Consider the following 20,185-nt stretch of genomic DNA (forward strand, 5'->3'; position numbering starts at 1 on the left):
TGCTGAACATCGGGAACATGTAGAACGTGTTACAGAGTGTCATGCAGCTCAAACCACCTGCTGCTTCTGTTCATTTCCTCTGCTTCTGTTGTGGTTGACACACGATGAGAGCTCATGCTGGTGACTATACAGACAGGCTGGAGGTTAACACAACTCATGGTTGGGTCCTTGAAGGGTTCTAAGTATAGCTCTAAACAGAGAGGAGACTGACAGACTGCTTCAATGTAACAGTTCCAGCTGGCTTCTTATCAGAATCAGTCAATTATCAAACTGGTCTTCATCAGAAAACACAGGTAAGGCTGTTTAGTAACTTAATAGAGCATTAAATGTTATTGTATGATCTTAATAAGTCTCTTATGTTGCGTTATTCTTCTTCTGGGCTTCAGGTTTGACAGGATGTACTTCCACCAAACCTGTAAAATGTCAGTGTTTTTCCTCTTTATGTAATTAATAATCTAGAAAAAAGTCCAATTCGTTTGATTTGTGATTATACATCATTAATATTGTTCCTGCTTCTTTTTTATTCTAAATGCTACAGTATCACTTTCCAGACTGAGGTGACGTCGTTGAGCAGGAGACACAATGTCTGCTAGTTCCACAAGTGGAAGTGCATGTTCAGGTGAGCTCTGGGGCTTTACATCCACTTGTGTTCAGTGACACATTATGAGAGCATGTTGGAGCTGACCGTTTCTGTCCCGTTGGCTTTCAGGTCGGGCCCTGGACTCGCTCGTCTACAGCCTCATAGGGACCCTGTCCTTCACTGTCCTGGTGTTCATACTGCTGGGGATCGTGTTTCTCAGAAAGTAAGGGAGGCTGAAACGATTTCACAAGGAATTTACTCTGTGATTTGTCCTCAGTGTCTTTTCATTTGCCTGATTTAAAGTTGCACTAGGCAAGATTTTTATAAAACAAATATGTTTTATAAGCTGAAAACACATTTTCAAGAATACATCAACAAGTGCAGTTGCCTTTGAATTTGTTTTTCTAGATTGTGAAAACTAAAGTTTATTCTATTACTTGGTTCGGGTAATGGGAAAACAGTTATATACCTCTGTCAAAGCAGACTAACCTCATAGCAACGTCCTAATAAGCCGAGATGAAACACCTGCAAATGGAATGCAGTCATTATTAAAGCTGTTTCTCACCATTGTGATGCGAAAATGCAGTGCGTGACTACGGAAAATCTGAATGCAAATGTTGTCTAATATTAACTACACAATGCATAAACCAATGACATCAAGAATTTTATCTGAACACTAGCCACGTTCCGTGACAAACACATAACGTGAGCAAGTGCATATCAGCTACATTACCATCTTCATCGTATCCCAGCAGCTGGGCGATCTCAAGCCATAGATTGTCCTTTATTTGGTTGTTGTTATTGAAAGTTGAAAAACCACATTTTTTGGAGACATTTTGGAAGCAAGCCCTTTTGGTAGCAAGCTACCAGGAGCTATACCTGGAGGTAAATACAATTAAAATAAATAAATAAAGTCATCCCTTGGAAAAAATTATTTTATTTGTCAAACATATATTTCCACAGGCTGTGCACATATTCATAAGAGCCCCACACAATCAGTTTTTATAAATTCTACTGTGAAAATGGCCAACACATTCCCATCTGCCTCAGCTGCACTTTCAGTTTACTGCTAATTAGCATGCTAACACAGAAGAACGAGATGGGAAAGATATTAGGCTATAACCTGCTAAACATCAACAACTTAGCATTGTTAATGTGAGCATATTAGCATGATAATATTCACATTACCACTGTTCTATACAGCCCAACAGAGCTGCTAATGGTGGAATCATTGCTGCTGGTTGGCCTGCTGGTTCCATCATGCTTTGGTGCTTTACTGGTTGCAGAGGATGAGCACAACAGCAGGCCATGTATTCTTCTCTATAATAGTTTAGCCCTCTGGCAACATTTCTCTCCATCTCTAATTGTTTAGCATTCTGCAACAACTAAGATTGGCCCTCAACAGAGCTGCTTTCATGCCATACTGGTAACAGCAGGCTGGAGGCCAGCAGCAGCACTGGGTCGCTCTGCCTCCATCCTCACCGCTTCATCCGGCAGGAGAGCAGACGGGAACGCCAAAGACAAGCTCGCTAACTAGCCAGGCGTCCGGAGCTCCCGTCTGCTCTCCTCTCTCAGCGGGTTAGGGGGTCGGCTATGTGGTCCTGTTAATGAACGTAGACTTTCTAAAGTAGCACATGCGGGCCTGGAGAGAGTGACATATGTGTACATATTAAGAGAAGCTTGCATTTTCTTCAGTCATTATAAAAAAAAACAAGCCAACAAAACTTGTTCAGAGAATTATTCTGCCCCCCTACACTCCGGTCTCTATCTCTACGGAGCAAATAGTTGTTTACTGCATTAATGCTCTGAATATTGTATTGCTAACCTTTAAGCCTCCAAGAGGAAATAGTACCATAGAAACATTATCTGAGTAAACTTTTGTTTCATCAGGTAGATTTTATTTCTTTTTCCATCAAACAAAACACCCCTGGTACAGCTGCCTTGAGCTTTTGCTGGAATATGTTTCCCTTAAACCTCGTACAGTGTGTGGTATTTTACATTATACACTTCTCTTTCTTGCAGGTATCGTTCTTTGGTCCAGACCATTCGCGAGCTGCAAGGTAGCAAGTTGTTGCTGGATGCCGTTCCTCGGCTGGAAGCAGCTCCCATCATGCCTGTGAGGCCGGTGCCAGCAGCGGGGGAGGAGGAGGGGGAGGGGGAAGAGCTTCCTCCCCTCATTTCCCTGCAGCAGAGCAGCACAGTCAGGCCCTCCTCCAGGAGGCTGTGGAAAGGCCTGCAGCAGGTACTACTGATACACCACCCACCTCATCTCATCACATAATGCTCATATTTTCTGCTATCAGATATTTGACCTATTTTAGGGGTGCTTGATTTCCACTAGCGGTTAGCTAAAGTGGCGTAGGGAAATCTCACATGACAGAACTGAAAGTTAACTGTACATGTGAACCTTGCTCTCTATCTGCGTCATCTCAACAATGTTGATTTACAGTATTAGTGCTGATCATGTCTCTTTTGCGCGACTGATAGTATCACTGTAGTTCAAGATAGAGCCAGAACCACACAGTTCTTATACAATGTGGGCAAAAATAAGTTTGACCAGGATGGTGGTGTTAGCATTCCCTCTCAGTCACTTGTCCTAATCCCTTGCTTTTCTGCTCGGATTTGATGTTGCAAAGTCCCCTCTTATGGCATTTGTTCAAGGGTCCTCGTGTCACCAAGTCAGACCTGAACCTGCTGCAGCTGATCAAAGCTGGGAAGGAGGGGGTCTTCTACCAGGCCAGGATGACCAGAGGGACGTGTAAAGGCCACACCATGTTCACCTGCAAGATCAGCAAGGAAGGTACATTCTCCTCTGCAGGTTTAGACCGACAAGCATTTCTTTGAGGCAGAGCTGCCATGGAGGAAGACATGATCACTCAAGTATTGAGGTCAAAGTCATGGCGCAGGGGCAGAAAAACCTCAATTTATCAGCCCAAGTAAATGGCGAGGTGTATGTAACACACATGTTGCATACGACTTATTCTTCCACATCTTCTTTTGCTAACTTGTAAATCAGAAATTGGAGACCACAACAGAGCTAAAACAGAATTTGATATTGGAATAAGATTTATCATCAGGACACAAACATGACTTCAAATGAATGCTAATTTGACTATGTGTCTGCTGGATATGTAAATAAGCCAATGTGTATAAATGTGACAACACGTCAGTGTTGTGTCACAGCCTGTTTCTGCTGCCCAGAGTGGCGTGTGTACGATCTGGCCAGAATTTTAGTTTAAAAACATTAAAAAGTTGAACATTATAAAAGGTTACAGTGTTGAGGTTATGTCAAAGACCTCTATGTATGTCTGCCCTCATGAGGCCAGGGCTTGGCAACCGGTTTACAGAACAGGATCGTTGTAAATTTGATTGTTTATTGGATTAAATCCAAAGTGGCAGAAACGAGCCTTCAAGTAAGAAGTTTATTCTTGCCCTGCTGTTAGTTAGGACTTGGCATTTTTTAATAGAACTGATTAGATTGTATGACCCCAGTTGTGGTGAATAGTTCAAATGCTGACTTCTACGTGTTTGGCCAGATCTCACACATTGCACCTTTTTAAGCTGCAACAACTGTGACTGCTGCTGGTTTGCATTGTTTAAACTGATAACCAGGACTGCACTGAAAGCAGCCAGGGTCGGCAGGCTGCATACAGTTCAGTAGCATAATATGAACTACAGTTGCATGCAAAATGTTTTTAACATTGGTTTATCACTGTGTTTGCAGCATCATGAATAAGAGTTTAACTACCACTGTTTAGGATGTTGATGCTGTGGTAAGAAGGTGTGAAGGAAAATATGAAGAGAGAAACACTCAGCCCACCTCTCCTTCCTCTCCCACACTAAGCGAATGCTTTGGCTTTCATACACCTAAAGTCATTTCATGACCCTGAAACAAAATGTACTTCAGAGGTGCTCTCAGTATTGCCATGATTTTGATATTTGATCTCATGTCAGTTCATCCAAATTATAAATCAACTTATTTTGTCACTCAACATTAAATACGTATGTAAGTGAAGGTGCTGACAAAGCTAACTGTTTACCTGAGGGGGAATCGAAGGGTGGGTGCTACGTGGGGCAACTACACTGTGGCTAAGTGGAGAGCAGGGGGGGGTCGTCCTACAATCAGGGGATCAGCGGTTCGATCCCCGGCTCCACTTGTCCTTGAGCAAGACACTTAACCCCAAAATTGCTCCCGTAGCTGTGCCTACGGTGGGTGAATGAGTTGGTCTGATAGGCAGGTGCTTGCCATCGGTGGGTGAATGATGACATGTAGTGTGAAAGCTCTTTGAGTGGTCGGAAAGACTAGAAAAGTGCTGTACAAGTACAGTCCATTCACGTTACCGTGGCGACGCTGTCAGTCGGGACGGCATCATCAGCTGTAACCGTCATCACGAGAGCAGTGCAGAGCAGCGGCCGTGAGCTAATCAGTGAGGCACACACCCGTTCACTAACGGGCACTAAAAGCAAGGAGAAGGTCGACAGCACGCACGCACGCACACACACACACACACACGCACACGCACACGCACACGCACACGCACACGCACACGCACACGCACACGCACACGCACACACACACACACACACACACACACACACACAGGTAGAGTGACCTCATGTTCTGCTCTAGATCTTTACACTGTAGTCCATAGACTTCAGCTTCTATCTTTGTCACTTTTGTTTATTCAGGGAGTGCAATTAGTGACGGCGTGTGCTCCGTGGTAGCTCTGACAGCATGACGGAGTCGTAGCAGGGGCGGGGCTTAGTGAAAGGACAATTGGCATGAACATAAACACACAACTTAACATCCCACAGACTTGACCAACATGCTGAATTTTTGTGGAGCAACCGACAGAGTGAGCTATAGAGCTGCTGGTAGCTTTGTCATCCTTTCATGCTGAAACTCAACCCAATCCAAACTGCACTGTTTGTCCAGAAACATCAGCGCTCATGTGAAGTACATGATAGTAATGTATGCCACTTTTGAGAAATTCGATGAATACTTTTGACGGTGAGATAAGTGTTTGAACAGACATGTGATTAATTATAAATTACATGCTAACTAAAGATGGTCATTTAAACTGAATTTGGAAGTGATTTTTTTTGTGATTTTTTTTGGAAGTGAGTTTGCTGTTTTAGTAATTTTCCGTTTTTCGGTTCATATTGTTACTCATTATTATCCACACAACTCAATGTTGGAAGCCCCTTCACATTTCACTTTTGACTCCTCCTAGATTCAGTTGATTTTACTCTATTTTTCCCTTTTCTTTCCTTGAGGTGTCCGTCCAAAGCATGTGGACACGGAGGTTTCCATCATGAGGAAACTGGTGCACCACAAGAACATCCTCCAGTTACTGGAGTGGAACACCACTGAGGGTCAGAGACATTTATCCACAGACTGTTATTCCTCTACGAGATTCAAATCACTTTCCTATTAAAGATCACCAATGAAGGTAGATGAGACCTTGGATATGTTCCTCCTTGTTGGTCCTCCATCCTCTCTCTCTGCTTTGATTTGTGCAGAGCCTTACATTCTGATCATGGAGCATGTGAGCTGCGGCACTCTGAGGACCTTCCTGCAGACCAACAGAGTCCACCTGAGTGCAGACCCTGAGCTGCACAGCCTCCTCACCATTGCCTCCTACCACATCGCTCTGGCCATGCAGCACCTGCGCTCCAAAATGGTAACAACATTACAGGCTGTTATGAAGTGCCTCAGTAGGTTGCTGAATAATGATTTACTATGCTACTATTCATCCACACTGACCAATCACAGTCCCATGCTGAGCAGTGTCGCTGTGGTCTTCCCCGCAGATTGTGCACTGTGACTTGGCTCTGAGGAACATCATGGTCAATACGTTTCCTTGGGAAGTGAAAGTAGCGGAGTTCGGCCTGGCTCGAGACTTAACGCGCATGTCGAGCCGCCGCAGCAGCCGCTGGAGAAACCCACGGGTAAGACAGTACACACACACACACACACACACACACACACACACACACACACACACACACACACACACACACACACACACACACACACACACACACACACACACACACACACACACACACACACACAGAGAGAGTAAACTCTCCTGTGGATACGGCTGGGATTTCACTTATCCTACGAGTTGTCAAGTTGAAATTGTCATGTGCTACTGCCTAATAAGTGAGCATGAGACCATTGTGTATATATATAAATGTTAGTATGTATCGAAACTGACAGGGTTGTCATTTTCTGCCAGCAGTTACACTTCAAACTAATCTGCTAAACTACTTTCTCTCATTTTGAAAACCTGATTAAAGTGAATGTACAATAGGATGCCAAGTGTCATGTTGCATTGTTTTGGAAAATAAACAACAACAACAATGCAGCATGTGACACAAACATGTACACACTTTGTACTATTCTGGACACATTTTACCTTTACCATATGAACTTGTCACACATGCTTAATGTTTTGGTAAAAATGTATGTGTGAACTTGTGGCACTTCAGTAAGGTCAGTGTTTTTCTATCAAGTGGTCATGACAGGAAATGTACAGTTGGCAGCCCGTATGCTGCAGACAGATTGAAAATGTCTACTAGCTTACTTTAACTTATGAACCTGGTTTGAAACCATATTAACTTGTTACCAAGGCTGTTATCAGCTCTTCTGTTGCTCAAAATGAATCTATGTTCTGTATTTGTTGAAGGGGTTTTAGGAACATCCTGTGCAACAGGAAACAGTTTCAGACAGAGGCCTTGATTTAGAGGCAGACCAGCTGTAAAGGTGTCCTTCATGTAGCCCAGAGGTGGCTGATAGTTTTCACCATGAGCTCATTAGTTTACTAAAGTGACATCAATATATTGCAGTTACCACTGACACTGTATACTGATGACCTTTTCCATTGTATGTTACTTGTACAGCAGCGGGTGCCGCTGCGCTGGTATCCGCCTGAGTACTTCAAGAACAACTATTACTGCTTCAAGGGGGACGTGTGGGCATTTGGCATCGTGCTGTGGGAGATGCAGACATTTGGTGAGTTGGTTGCACACGTTATAACAGATATACAGTATGTGGCAAAATATATGATTAAATATAGGATTTTTCATTCCCTGTTTGAGTGCTTTAGTTGTAATTAAACGTATGTGTTGTATATGTATTTCAAGGCAGTATCACATTCCCTGCCACCCTAAAACAATGTCATTAGTCTAGCCAACAGTGGTATATTTGTTAAACTGATGTATGTGATCTTGATGATTCTGACAGTTAGGTGATGCCTATTATTTACAAAACCAAAGAGCGCATGAGATGACATCATGTTATGGTACATTTTAAAAGACAGCAGGTAGTCGGAGACCTTAAGTAGAAAATCATGACTAGAGCGATCGATATAAAATGTCATGTATGTTTTCTTGTACTTTGGAATATATTTTCAGGTGCCCTGCCGTACCCAAACCTCGAGACCTCGGAGGAAGTGGTGTACCACATCTGTATTGGTCTGAAGAACACAAACCCTGAAGGCTGCAGACCAGAGATGTAAGTGAAAACTGACAATTAACAAGCATTTGAACTATTCTATAGTCTATGTACACCATGAGCCTTATCTGCAAATGTATACATTATTGTTTAATGGATTGGATTACTAATATTGTAATGCAATCCTTTACGTAACCAAGAACTCCAAAAAACATGCTGTAACTTGAAAGCTTCCTGCCCATCACTCACTGTGTGTGAGTGATGGGCAGCTGAAAATGAAGGATAACTCTACGTCATATATTTTCTTGCACAGCATTCCATCAACGAGGCACCGGCTACACCACAGAAGCTAAGCTCTGACACAGTGTCTGTCGGTGCAGCACACCCTGATTCTCATTCGTCCGTTTTCAGGGTTAACCCCAAGAAATGGAGACCAATATTTGTTCTGTAATAAATTTGATAATGATGTTGACACAATCTTTTTATTTTTTTATATCAATAATAGATATATCAATAATAGATAAAAAAAACTATTTGTTCAAAAAGGCTATCAAGGCACTTATAATCTGTATGTTTTATAATATTTGTGTCTGGTGTGATATAACAGTGGCTCTTCTGTTATTGTTCTATTTGTATACTATCCCCTGAATGCTGAATTCTGGGATAAAAGGGCTCATGCTAGTCTTTTGTGGTGACAGTAAAAATCAACATTGAGGTCCTAACTAATGATATGCAGCTCATAAAATAACCTTAACAGCCACACTGAGGGAGAAACTTCTTTATCAGAGTTGGACATCATCAGTACTCGATACCAGATCTAGACTCAAGCAGTATTAACCCAAACCATCCGTCTAAATCTACTATCTGATTCTAGATCAGTTTTGACAGTAATTTGACTTTAGCACTATAACATTGTTGGTATAACATTTTTAGTATGAAGCATATAGTTGGTTGTTAGTAGTTCCTAACATGATGAATCCCTTGTTTAAACCCTACAGACTTCATATCATGCGAGAGTGTTGGCTGGCGCTGTACACTCTCAGACCCTCGTTCACTGACATCGTGCTCATGCTGGAGGACGTCTTAGAAAACGACGCGGTAAGGAACGGCTGGCTACGCCGTCTTTTAATTGTTTTACAAAATGTATTATTCATCCTCTTGAAGGTTGTGTCATTTGTTCTTCATCTTTTCCATCATTCTCTTGTTGTAATTTGTACACTAATAATATGTATCTTAAGTGAGACTGCAGGGTTTAGGTCATGACTTTAAACAGCCATATGACTTTACATACTTGATTAAAGTCGTATTATGTAACACATCATATTTTCAAAGATGCCAGGACAAAATGATTTTGCAGTTTTAGTGAAAGTTTGAGTTCATTATTTTTAAACTACACCTATTTATGTTAAATGCTTATTGTTATGATGTTTCTTATCAGATGACTTGTCAATCAATCACAAAAATAGATAATTGTTTGGCTATTGATATATACCAAAAACAACTTGCAACCCATCAGACCACAGCATTTGGAACAGAAAATGTAAATCTTTTATTTTGAGCTGCTTATATGTTACATCACAGTTGTGTTCCTGCAGCTGGAAAAGCAGTAGATTGTAGTGGTATTTTCTTAAATACAGAGACGTTTTTTGTGTTTTTTTGCAGGATTATGTGGATGTTGAGAGTCCTCAGCTTTTGGTGAAAGATGAGGCTGAATATCAGGAAGCTAAATGTCTACAAGCAGTCAGCATCATTGTGGAAGATACAAGTCCCATCTAAATACCAAGGCATCAGAAGAGGCACAATTCTGAACAATTCTGCGTATTTAAAACAATACATCTCTGTGTGCAAATAACAAGCAGTGAAAAGCTGGAACCCCCCAGGGAAAGTCATTCTTCTATTATTTATAGGCTACATTTATCTGATCGGGGACAACCTTTCAAGTTCTGTCTGACATATAGCAACTACAAGATGATCACAGCAGAGAGCCTGGTAAAAAGTACGTACCTATATGTTCTTGTTAAGTCATTTTTTTTTTCATGTTCTATGTTTCTTTGTTAACTTTGTAAATCTTTTTTCATCCATCCTATTAATAACTTAATTTATGTGTCGTTTCTTTGCTCGGCTGTCATAGAAGCTTGTTTACTTTCTGAAATAAACCTCTTGTGTGTTCTTATTTGCCTATTTATTATTAATAGTACATTTGTAATTTCCTACTTTCATATTTAAATTCAAGGTTTTTTCTTGATTGTTCATTGCTTATTAATTTTCCTCCAAGAACATATAGAACACATTATTTTAGCAATGTATTATCAGCAGAACCGAAATTACATTTCAACCAATATGCATACCAACTATATATACTGTATATATATTTAGATCTGTTTATATAGATGGATAGAGTTGTGTCCTTAATAAAGTCTGAAGTGAATTGAATAATTACATAAATAGATAATGCTGAGAAGAAAAAAGAACTAACTAAAACATTTTTTAAAATCGGTTGTAAAACTCTTACATTGGAGTTTCCATAAGTATTTGGATGAGCGAAAGCGACATTTACGGAGAGTTCCTGAAGCGGCATTGGGTTCAGGAACGCCCCCTTCTCTCTTTGTCAGCCAACGGGATTCGTCGTGGTGAACACGCGTTTCTTCCGTGTGTGACACACGTCTGCTACTTGGTCCCAGTTTGTTATCTGTGATTTGCAGCGAATAAGTCGAGATAATGTCTGTCCGTGTGTTAGAAATACTCTTCTTCTTCTATTTCGCCTCTCACATTCCTATCACACTGTTTATTGACCTACAAGCCTTGCTGCCTGGACATGTGTATCCTCAGCCGGTAAGTGTCAGACCCAGAGGAAAACACACCAAATTACAATAAGTTGTAAATTAGCCGACAAAAAAAGTTCCAACGTCACAATCAACTGTTTTGTTTCTACGAGACAAATCACACATTGAATCTTTCTCTGCACCAGCTGAAGGATCTTCTGAAGTGGTACGCAGAGGAGTTCAAAGACCCCATGGTTCTGGATCCGCCGGTCTGGTTCAGGTCTTTCATTTTCTGCGAGGCTTTGCTTCAAACGCCTTTTTTCCCCGTAGCAGCGTATGCTTTCCTGAAAGGTCAGTCCGTACACAACGTGGTGGAGGAGACGCTGTCGAGTTTGTTTTTTTATATTGTGCCTGAACGCGTCTGCTTATGCTTCATTGCTTATTGACACAGAAAGGCGCATCAGCATGAATGAATGGCCTTGTGAAATATTGTTTCACAATTGTTCCCCAGCTCTAAATCCTGCTAATATGACACATGAAGGAGACCTTTCAAACGGTGTGATGTTCTCACCAATGGCTTTCCTTTAGGGCAAATGTGCATGTTTCCTTGAGTCAATATGTTGAAATCACTCAAATATGTGGTCATTTGACATTTATATCTCCACAGTGGCTAAACAGATTTGTACCATTGAAAGTGCTTTTGACACGCCCATCTCCTTTCGGTCCTTTGCTATTTGAGTTGCAAGAATGAGCCCTTACCAGTCACTACCAACGTTAGATCAAATCAAGAGGACACACATGCCCCGGGAACATGGAGATGATCCCACTAAAATGTTTGCAGTATTAAAGGTGCTTCATTCAAAAGTCAAAGCATTAATATAGCAGCATTTGCGATGTAAAGATATATAGTTATGGAGTCTGCGCTCATACAGCGGTTAGTGCTGATAACCCCGTCCCGACTCACGCCGTCGCCCCTGAACCGTAACAGCCACCTTCCGGTTCCCCCCGAGGTAAACACTGTTCGCTTCGTCGGCACCGTTTTTTGCACTAGCCGCCGACTCGGCCTGTTGAGAGCCATGTGGAGGCAATCGCTCAATCGTAGATAAGCTTTCAATTTAGCACCTTTTAATACAAGAAACCCAGAACACTTTTGTGGCGAACACAAATCACAATTCAGTTAGGGTATATACACTGAATTCTTTTATTTTATTTTTGTATTTAGTCATGCAGATTTTTCTGCCACAAACCCAAATAAATGGAGTTGAATGGAATTTATTTTCCACAAAATGTTTAAGCACAAATCAACATAATTTCAAAAAACATAGTCCATGTGTCCATAGTCTGGAAAATCCAAAGACTTGTCTGTCAAGAGTTATGACTGGATTTACTTTTTACCACAGAGTGTGCTCGGCAGCCTGGAGCTTCTTTTGATCACTCAGTGTTTATTGTGTTTCAGGTGGCTGTAAGTGGATCAGGACTCCTGCCATCGTGTATTCCACGCATGTGGCCACCACGCTGGTCCCGATCCTAGCTCACATCCTGTTCTACCAGTTCCCTATGAAACCCCACCCTGGTCCCCAGACCCTGCAGGAGCGCTGGCTGCTGGTCTCCATATACTTACCATATCTGCTGGTACCCATGCTGCTGCTCATCACCATGCTGCTGTCCTCCACATACAACTCCACCTCCAAGTCTGGACACAAGTCAGCCAAATCCAAGAAGAACTGACACGTAATACCAGACTAAAGCTAATTCACTCCTATTTTCGGAGATATCGTTCTACATTTCTCAATGTACCATTTGTACGTGATATAGAGGCCTATCTGAGAGTCTGTGTGAGTCACACTGCATCACTGCTTTTAGAAATAATGTTCTCCAGTTAAACCAGCCAGAATGAACAAGTAAACAAATTGTTGAAACATTTTTGTGTCTTTTTTCAGTATACCAAAGTGAAATTAATACACTTATAAGGGACTCTGTAGGAAATCGGGATATACAAGTTGTTCTCCTAATATGTATTTATGCATATCTATACAGTCTGGAAACAAAAGCAAGAGATGTCTGCTGTCAGCAGCTCCATTGGCAGCCTGTTCATATTCATGTATCAAAAATATTTCAAACTGCATGACCACTGATCTTTTACAGATTGTAAACACATCCCTTCTCTCAGGTGTCTTCCCACAAGCCCTAACAACTGCAGTTATTAAAGCACTCCTAAAGGCTAATTTAGACTTTAACAATGAAAAATTATAGGCCAATATCAAACCTCCCATCTTTAAGTAAAATAATTGAAAAAGTGTTTTTTTAACAGCTGAACAACTTCTTGGCCATAAATAACAGTTTTGATGTCTTCCAGTCAGGCTTTCGACAGCACCACAGCACTGAAACTGCTCTCGTTAAGGTTTTCAACGACATCCACTTAAACACAGACAGTCGCAGAATTTCAGTCTTAGTATTACTAGATCTCAGTGCTGCATTCGACACGGTCGACCATGACATACTACTAGAAAGACTAACAATCTGGGTTTGACTCTCTGGCACAGCACTCAACTGGTTTCAATCCTACTTGAAGGACTGAGAATACTTTGTGTCTGTAGCTAATTACACATCAGAGCTGACGAAAATGACATGTGGTGGTCCCCAAGGTTCAATACTGGGGCCTCTTCTGTTCAACATCTAGAGACACAGAGGTGAAATCTGATTGGATAAAAGCTCTACTTAAAACAAGCTGTGCTGGAAGCAGAGCAACTGAGGAAGACAGTAGCTGTGCAATGAGAAAATAAGATAATGGGAAAATATTTTTATAAATTATAGTACATATAAGAAAAAATTAAATGTATTTAAGAAAAAATATAAAATAGCTATAACTTGTGATTCTGTTTAGGCCAGCAGAGAAGGCTTTGCAGGCCCTGACGGCCCGCCACAGACTTGTACGCCTGTGCAATCTAATACAATAATTCTGTTATATTTGTGAAGCTGATAATGAAGCAGAAATATTTTATAGCCTTTAATTAAAGGTGCAAGATCCAAAAGTCTCTCATCATGTCGATGGCCAGCTGGCGGCTTGTAGCTAACGGTGCTAACAGCGCTAACAGTGCAGACTACAGTGAACGTGCTGGCAGACGACAGCATTATCGACTGGAACCGCAGTGCACAGCGACAACCATAAACTAAGCAATGGGGCACGCTCCCATACGCTAACGTTCTGATTCTTCCGTAGCTACCTTCCCTCCAGCGGGCCCAGCAGTATGTCTTGGGCTTCCAGCACCGTGGTGTTGGCTCTCAGCGGGAACCGGTGGAGCAGCGACATGAAGCTCTGCTCCTGATCGGAGGAGGAGAAGCTGCTGCCGGGCGCAGAGCTCTCCTCCTCCAGCCGGAGCTTCCAACCACAGGTTGAAAGCAGCAGCGTAGCCAGAACTGGGTCTATCCGGGGTGGGCTAGTTGCTGCAGGGGGCCCTGCTGGAGTCTGAGCTGAAAGAGTTGCTGGTGAACCTTCATGGTATTATCTGACTGCACAGAGTCTGACCCGGTGGCACCGATGACAAGCATTAAGAATACTTAGATGGAAATAACCAATCTTCTTGCTGATGCTCTTGTTGACTTATGTTGGTCATATAAGGACATTTGTATTAAATTGAGACTGTTTCATAACAGTTCAATGTTCCACAGCCCCAGTTCATCAGCTTATCTACTCTCGTTTTTATCTATAGACCAATGTACACATATTATCTCTACTAACGTCTCTTTACTTTATGATCAGCACATTAACACTTGCATTGTTTTTGTCTGGCTTGCATTGTTAAAGATAAGTCACATTGAAATTGTACCAATACTAACTTGAAAACCTTTGTTACTTGAGTTTTGATTGACTGGTGTCAGTGCCCGTACCTCACGATGTAGCCTCCCAACAGGGGCTCAAGCTTGGGGCTCCAGGGGGCCAAGAGAGCCCCATACAGAGGAGGGATCGAGTGAGGGACCACTCTGAACACATTTTAACTCGGACAAGCAGTTCACACTATTTCAAACACCACCAGAGGAGGAAAATGGTGCAGCTGTGGATGTGTAGTGCTACCTCAAGCTACTTTTCAACAGCTGAAATAACTGATTAATTTAAGTGTCTTCTTCCATCATCACCCAACGACCGCCACATGTGTCTGCAGCACTGAGTAGTGATGCTTTCGAATGGTAAATGGACTTGTACTTGTATATTCTTCTCTTCCGACCATTCAAAACCCTTTAACACTACATGTCATTCACCCATTCATACCCATTCATACACTGATGACAGGGGCTACCATGCAAGGTGCCACCTCCCAATCAGGACTAACTAACCCATTCATTCCCACTCATACGCCGATGGCAGCTTTCGGGAGCAATTTGTGGTTTAAGTGTCTGGCCCAAGGACACATCGACATGGACTGGAGGAGCCAGGGATCGAATTGCCGATCTTCTGATTGGATGCCACAGCTATGCCATGTCATTTACATTTTGATAACTTTAGGAAATATTTTATTTATGATGACAGATGCATTGAGCAGATATATTTTGCTAAATTAAAAATAAATTGGGTCAAGCATATTTATATTCCCCAAAGGAAGATATTTGATATCAATATCAATACCAAGCGTTAGTTTTTGTACCCACCATAATACATTTTGATTGAAGAATGTGACCCCTCCATGTTTCTAAATAACCCCAGTGTCCCCAACCGACAGGCCTGAATCTTTATGTAGCCTGATATGTGTTCAGGTTGTGTTAATAATGCCAGGGTGTCTTGAAGAAAACATTCTACTTCTGTACTACTGTAGTTGTGTTTTCAGCCACCAGAGGGGGTCAAATATATACACATTGTAGGCCATTGTAAGAAATAGATTTGTAACTTGGTCAATGCTTCTCCTTTTCCACCATGCAACATCTATTTTCATGATAAATGATGATTCATGATGACATGTTCTCTATTTCCAAGACAAGTACAATTTCCCATGGTTTACCAAACATGCCATGTTGTCATCATTGAACCACAGCACGAGTGTGCTTAACACTGTGTACCTTTTGTAAGGCTATTTTGATCGATACCTGTGTTCCATGTATTATTTCATGTGTCACATCTTTAAAAAAAAAAGACATTTATCATCTGGGAATATCGATTGCAATATTATCCGCTTTCTTCCCAGTTCTCTTTGTTGCACAATATATTTAAATTATAACACAGTAGTAAATATTTTATATATACATTATACATCTAAGATGTTATGGAGTGCTTTCATGTGTTACCAAAGACCAAATGAATTCCAATCTTTTCTAAAGATTTGAACTATAGCCGTTAAACCTCTCAACAACTCATGGGGATCCAAAGAAGACACTTTGCACACATCCTTCAACTACCTTTGACCGTCCAAAAATGCATATATTTGAAAATAGTGTTGTTTTTGAAAAATAGATAAATAGGTTAGTTCATATGGCAAAACCCCCGTTTTTTTTCAAAGCGTCCTAAGAGCCTGACGAACCCTCCTTGAACGGACTAACCCTTGCAGCGGAAGGAAATGTCTATGGCTGGCCTCCGCGCAAGGTTAGGATATAAACCAAGAGCATGGGACTAGCTTCCAGTGTTGTTTAAATGACCGTCAGGACGACAGAGCTCCTCTGTCGTCATGTGACAGAGCTGTACAGAGATTAAAACCTGTACCGTTCATATGAGCACGTTAATATCCAGGAGCTTCACGTGGAAGTAAATGATATTGTAAAGGCGACCTCTGCTTCCACTGCTAACATTAACGTTAGCTGTTCTGTAAGACTTGACGACGAAGGAAACAACGAAGTGTTCATCTATGTCACACGGATTACATTCATGTCCACTGGGGAAACGTCAGGAGGAGAGAGATGTGTCTAGTGGACGTCTAGTGGAAGAAGACGGATCACAAGGACTAACGCCGTCAGACAAACAGTCCTGTGTTGACATCTGTGCTGCAGCCTCAAGATCTTTCAACGCTAACATCGTCTGTGGACGAGTTCGCGGATGTTGGCTAGCTTTATAGGTTGCTACGACTTGTAGAAGCAGATTCAATTATTCAGTGTCGCCAAACAACGTAACATTATTCCCGTATTATTGTTAGCATGTTAGCAGAGAGCAGCTACAGCAGCTATGACGCGAGGTGCTGCCACAGTGTTATGTCACTGTCAGGCTAACCGATAGCTCGGTGTCTGCAGCTGCTTTCAGCCTTCGCATGGTCATGTCCAGCGGGGTTGGCACCATGTAGACTGTCCCTCTGAACAGGTTCGGTGACCGGGCACACACAGCGTGTTAGCGAGCCTCCTTGGAGAGGAATGCAAAGCTGGATTGCAGCTATCGAACTGGGTCAAAGACTGACTGGCGCTGATACATTTTAGCTCCGGATTGCTGTTTGCCATGCTCAAAGCTTCTGCTCTGCGTGATATTACAAACTTCGCGACCTATTTAGAGGGCATCTGAATGCGTTATGTCCTGACTGCATCTCTTATTTATGCAATAAGGCACATCAGAGCAGCCCGCCATGAAGTAAATCCGCAGTGCAAGAAGCACCATCACCAGGATTGAGAGCATCATTTGCTCCAGGAGTATTTTCTGAAGAGCCCAACACATTTAGGAGATCCACCAGCGCCCGGGATCAAGCTGGACCAGCAGCCCACCACAATGGAGGCAGTGGGAGACTTTGAGTACAGCAGAAAAGACCTGGTCGGACATGGAGCCTTTGCTGTGGTGTTCAAGGGAAGACATAGGAAGGTAAATAAACAGTAGTGTGGTCTTTGCCTCTTCTCTTGCAGGGTGGATTCTGAAAATCTGGGTCAGTCAGTTGCAGCAGAATGCAGTTCTGCAGCATATGTGGGCTGTCACAGCTTCTCTGACCAGACATTTTGATCCAGTCATGATCAGTCATGCTGTTACATCTGATTTCAGTGTCATTTCACCATCCCGATGTTGGTTGTGTAGGTGTATGGAGGCCGCCTGGTTCATTCATGAAATGGATGAGTCAGGCAGCAGTGAATGACTTGCTGACGTACTGAGGCAGGAGGGAGGATGGGGTGCAGTGTTTTTCCTTTTTCCTTTCTAAATATACAAGCCTCCCTTATGTAAGAGCTGGACTAGCTTCATTCACACTGAAGCACTGGATGCATGACAGTATTAACATATTGCTCGGAAATAGAATTCCTTCCCTACCCTCCATGCAGGAATGGGATGTTTGTTTATATGTGACAGAATGAAGGAGATGACGTCATGTTGCACCCACTGCTAACTGGTGTGAAACAGATGGTATGAATGTAGACCTGCAAACCATCATCTAGCTGCACATCTGTCCACTGCTCACATGCCTTCCTGTCTTGTTAAAAAGCTCCTGGCATGTGCTCAGTGTATTTACTGTTAAAAGTCCTGTCATCTGCCATTTAGTCTATTTATAGGATCATTACCACCTCTAAGGAACCGGCCGGTTAGAGCCACCTGACTTCAACAATCGTGATGGGTTGCTTCATGCTTAGGCAGTGTTGGATGTTACATATGGGCTCCTGTTACACTGTAATGTCAAGCAATTATTCAAAGGATCCCCAGAGATGTGGCAGGACAATAAGCTGATAGCAGAAGCTGTCGTCTTTTAGAATTTGTTAGGAAGTTTCCCATTACACCGATTAACAAAAAAGCCCCAAAATGTAACAAATCTTATTAAGATGTCATTTTATGTCAAAATCCTAATTACATTAACATCCTTTGAAAACTGTGTGTTTCACAGATTATTGCAACAGCTGGACCTCTCTCTGCACAAGTATATAAAAAGTTAGTTTTTAGCAACATAGCACTTGGTCTGTTTAATTTTCCTCAGTATGAATGTGGGTCAAATGTATTTAGTATAAATAATCTAGCATGTAAAAGGATGAACAGAAGAGCTGCATCTAACGATTATCTTCATTGCTGATTAATTCTCCGATTATTTTCTTGATTCATTGATTAATCATTGAGCGTTACTAAATGTAGTACTAGGTTGTTGAGGCAAAGGTTGGTGCTTTCTTTCCAGGGAAGAGAAGCTTTTATTTGTAGCTGTAAATATCCCCAAATATATTAATAGAAGCTCTCAATGGCATATACAAGTCTCTTTCTGAATGCTAATCAAGTTTACTACACTGGATAAACTTGAAGAAAATGTATGTCATGTTGGATATAATGTCAGGCTGAAGACTATAATGAGATTATAGGAAGATGAATCCGATATATATCTATCTATCTATCTATCTCAACTGATTTATGGAGGAATACTTTGGGAGACATTCATACCTGTTCTGTTAATGCCACACCAGATGCATTACATTACTCCAAAGTTAAACTCTTTAGGCTTTTTAAGTCCTCTCTGTGTTAAAAATGCCGGTCAGCTGAAGCTACATGCACTCTATTTTAACATTTTCATGGCTAGAGTCGATCTCTTTAATTGCCTAAACGAGATATTCGGTATGTTGCTACTCCTTTGTTGTCACAGTCCTCTGCTCTATCTCAACCCGTTGGGCCAACTTCTGGTTGCTAGTGTTGCTGACACTAATCTCTCCGTTGCTCACACGGGCTCTGATTCATCCATGACATCATGCGTTATTCTGGAACATGACATGGTGCTTCTGTCTTTGCAGCATGACTCTGAGCCGAGGACAACTGCTTACTCTGCACTGCTTAGCTTTCTATTCTGCGGTGCACTACCTAGCCATTAGTTAGTGTCTCTCCCCCTCCCTCACACCTCCTCACCCTCCAGCATTACATGATGGGCCAGCGGGGTCACATTTATTTCTTCTACGGTGGAAGTGTTCGTAGCTCAGTCACACTTGGCTGGACAGGCTGACAGTGAGCTGGGTATGGATGCAGCTCAGCTGGCAGTGACACACACGCACACACACACACACACACACACACACACACACACACACACACACACACACACACACACACACACACACACACACACACACACACACACACACACACACACACACACACACACACACACACACACACTCTAGATTCTCTGGCAGGCTTTAGGCGGAGTGCAACACAAGTGCAAGAACATCTCCTTTTAACCTAGATTAATTTGGATAGCATGGCCTTTTATTCAGAGACTGTCTTCCGTAGCTATGTTGATTTCATTTGTCCATACTATATGTGTTTTTTCATGGGCATAGAAACAGAACCGCCCCCCCCCACACACACAGGTCCATCACTATGTCCTTAGTTGGGTGTTTGCGTGTGCAGCACATGTTCTGAGAGCCTTTGAGCTCCAGGAGCCTTTAAATACCTGCTCCAGGAGCTCCTGTGGAAACATTCATTCAGTCTCACTGAGCTTTCAGAGTAAGTAGGTTCCCTGGCTCTCGTTCCAG

At 42.1% G+C, this 20,185-nt stretch overlaps 3 protein-coding genes and 1 long non-coding RNA gene across 4 annotated transcripts in view; all 4 read left to right on the forward strand.

Moving 5' to 3' along the window:
* The first annotated feature begins 168 nt into the window (after positions 1-168).
* On the forward strand, positions 169-562 carry LOC306701632. Its single transcript, XR_013767241.1, has 3 exons — positions 169-293; positions 387-422; positions 539-562. It is a non-coding gene; the product is annotated as an uncharacterized lncRNA (long non-coding RNA).
* A 20-nt stretch (positions 563-582) lies between these two features.
* Positions 583-10,211, forward strand: LOC306701115 (tyrosine kinase receptor Cad96Ca; the record flags this gene model as incomplete). Its single annotated transcript, XM_079166362.1, has 11 exons — positions 583-619; positions 710-803; positions 2,603-2,822; positions 3,242-3,380; positions 5,858-5,956; positions 6,104-6,264; positions 6,395-6,532; positions 7,490-7,601; positions 8,003-8,102; positions 9,041-9,140; positions 9,705-10,211. 11 exons carry the CDS (start codon positions 583-585, stop codon positions 9,816-9,818), a joined length of 1,314 nt encoding a protein of 437 aa, XP_079022488.1. The 3' UTR covers positions 9,819-10,211.
* A 522-nt stretch (positions 10,212-10,733) lies between these two features.
* tmem97 (transmembrane protein 97) lies at positions 10,734-12,718 on the forward strand. Its single transcript, XM_079166496.1, has 3 exons — positions 10,734-10,874; positions 11,011-11,155; positions 12,261-12,718. Exons 1-3 carry the CDS (start codon positions 10,761-10,763, stop codon positions 12,530-12,532), a joined length of 531 nt encoding a protein of 176 aa, XP_079022622.1. The 5' UTR covers positions 10,734-10,760; the 3' UTR covers positions 12,533-12,718.
* A 4,608-nt stretch (positions 12,719-17,326) lies between these two features.
* ulk2 (unc-51 like autophagy activating kinase 2) overlaps positions 17,327-20,185 on the forward strand; it is a 41,958-nt gene continuing 39,099 nt past the window's right edge. The window contains exon 1 of the mRNA XM_079165685.1: positions 17,327-17,564. Within this exon, the coding sequence (XP_079021811.1) occupies positions 17,475-17,564 (90 nt within the window). The 5' untranslated portion in view covers positions 17,327-17,474. The remainder of the gene's footprint in view (positions 17,565-20,185) is intronic.

The sequence above is a fragment of the Pholis gunnellus genome, assembly GCF_910591455.1.
Source record: "Pholis gunnellus genome assembly, chromosome: 9".
Classification (NCBI taxonomy): Eukaryota; Metazoa; Chordata; class Actinopteri; order Perciformes; family Pholidae; genus Pholis; species Pholis gunnellus.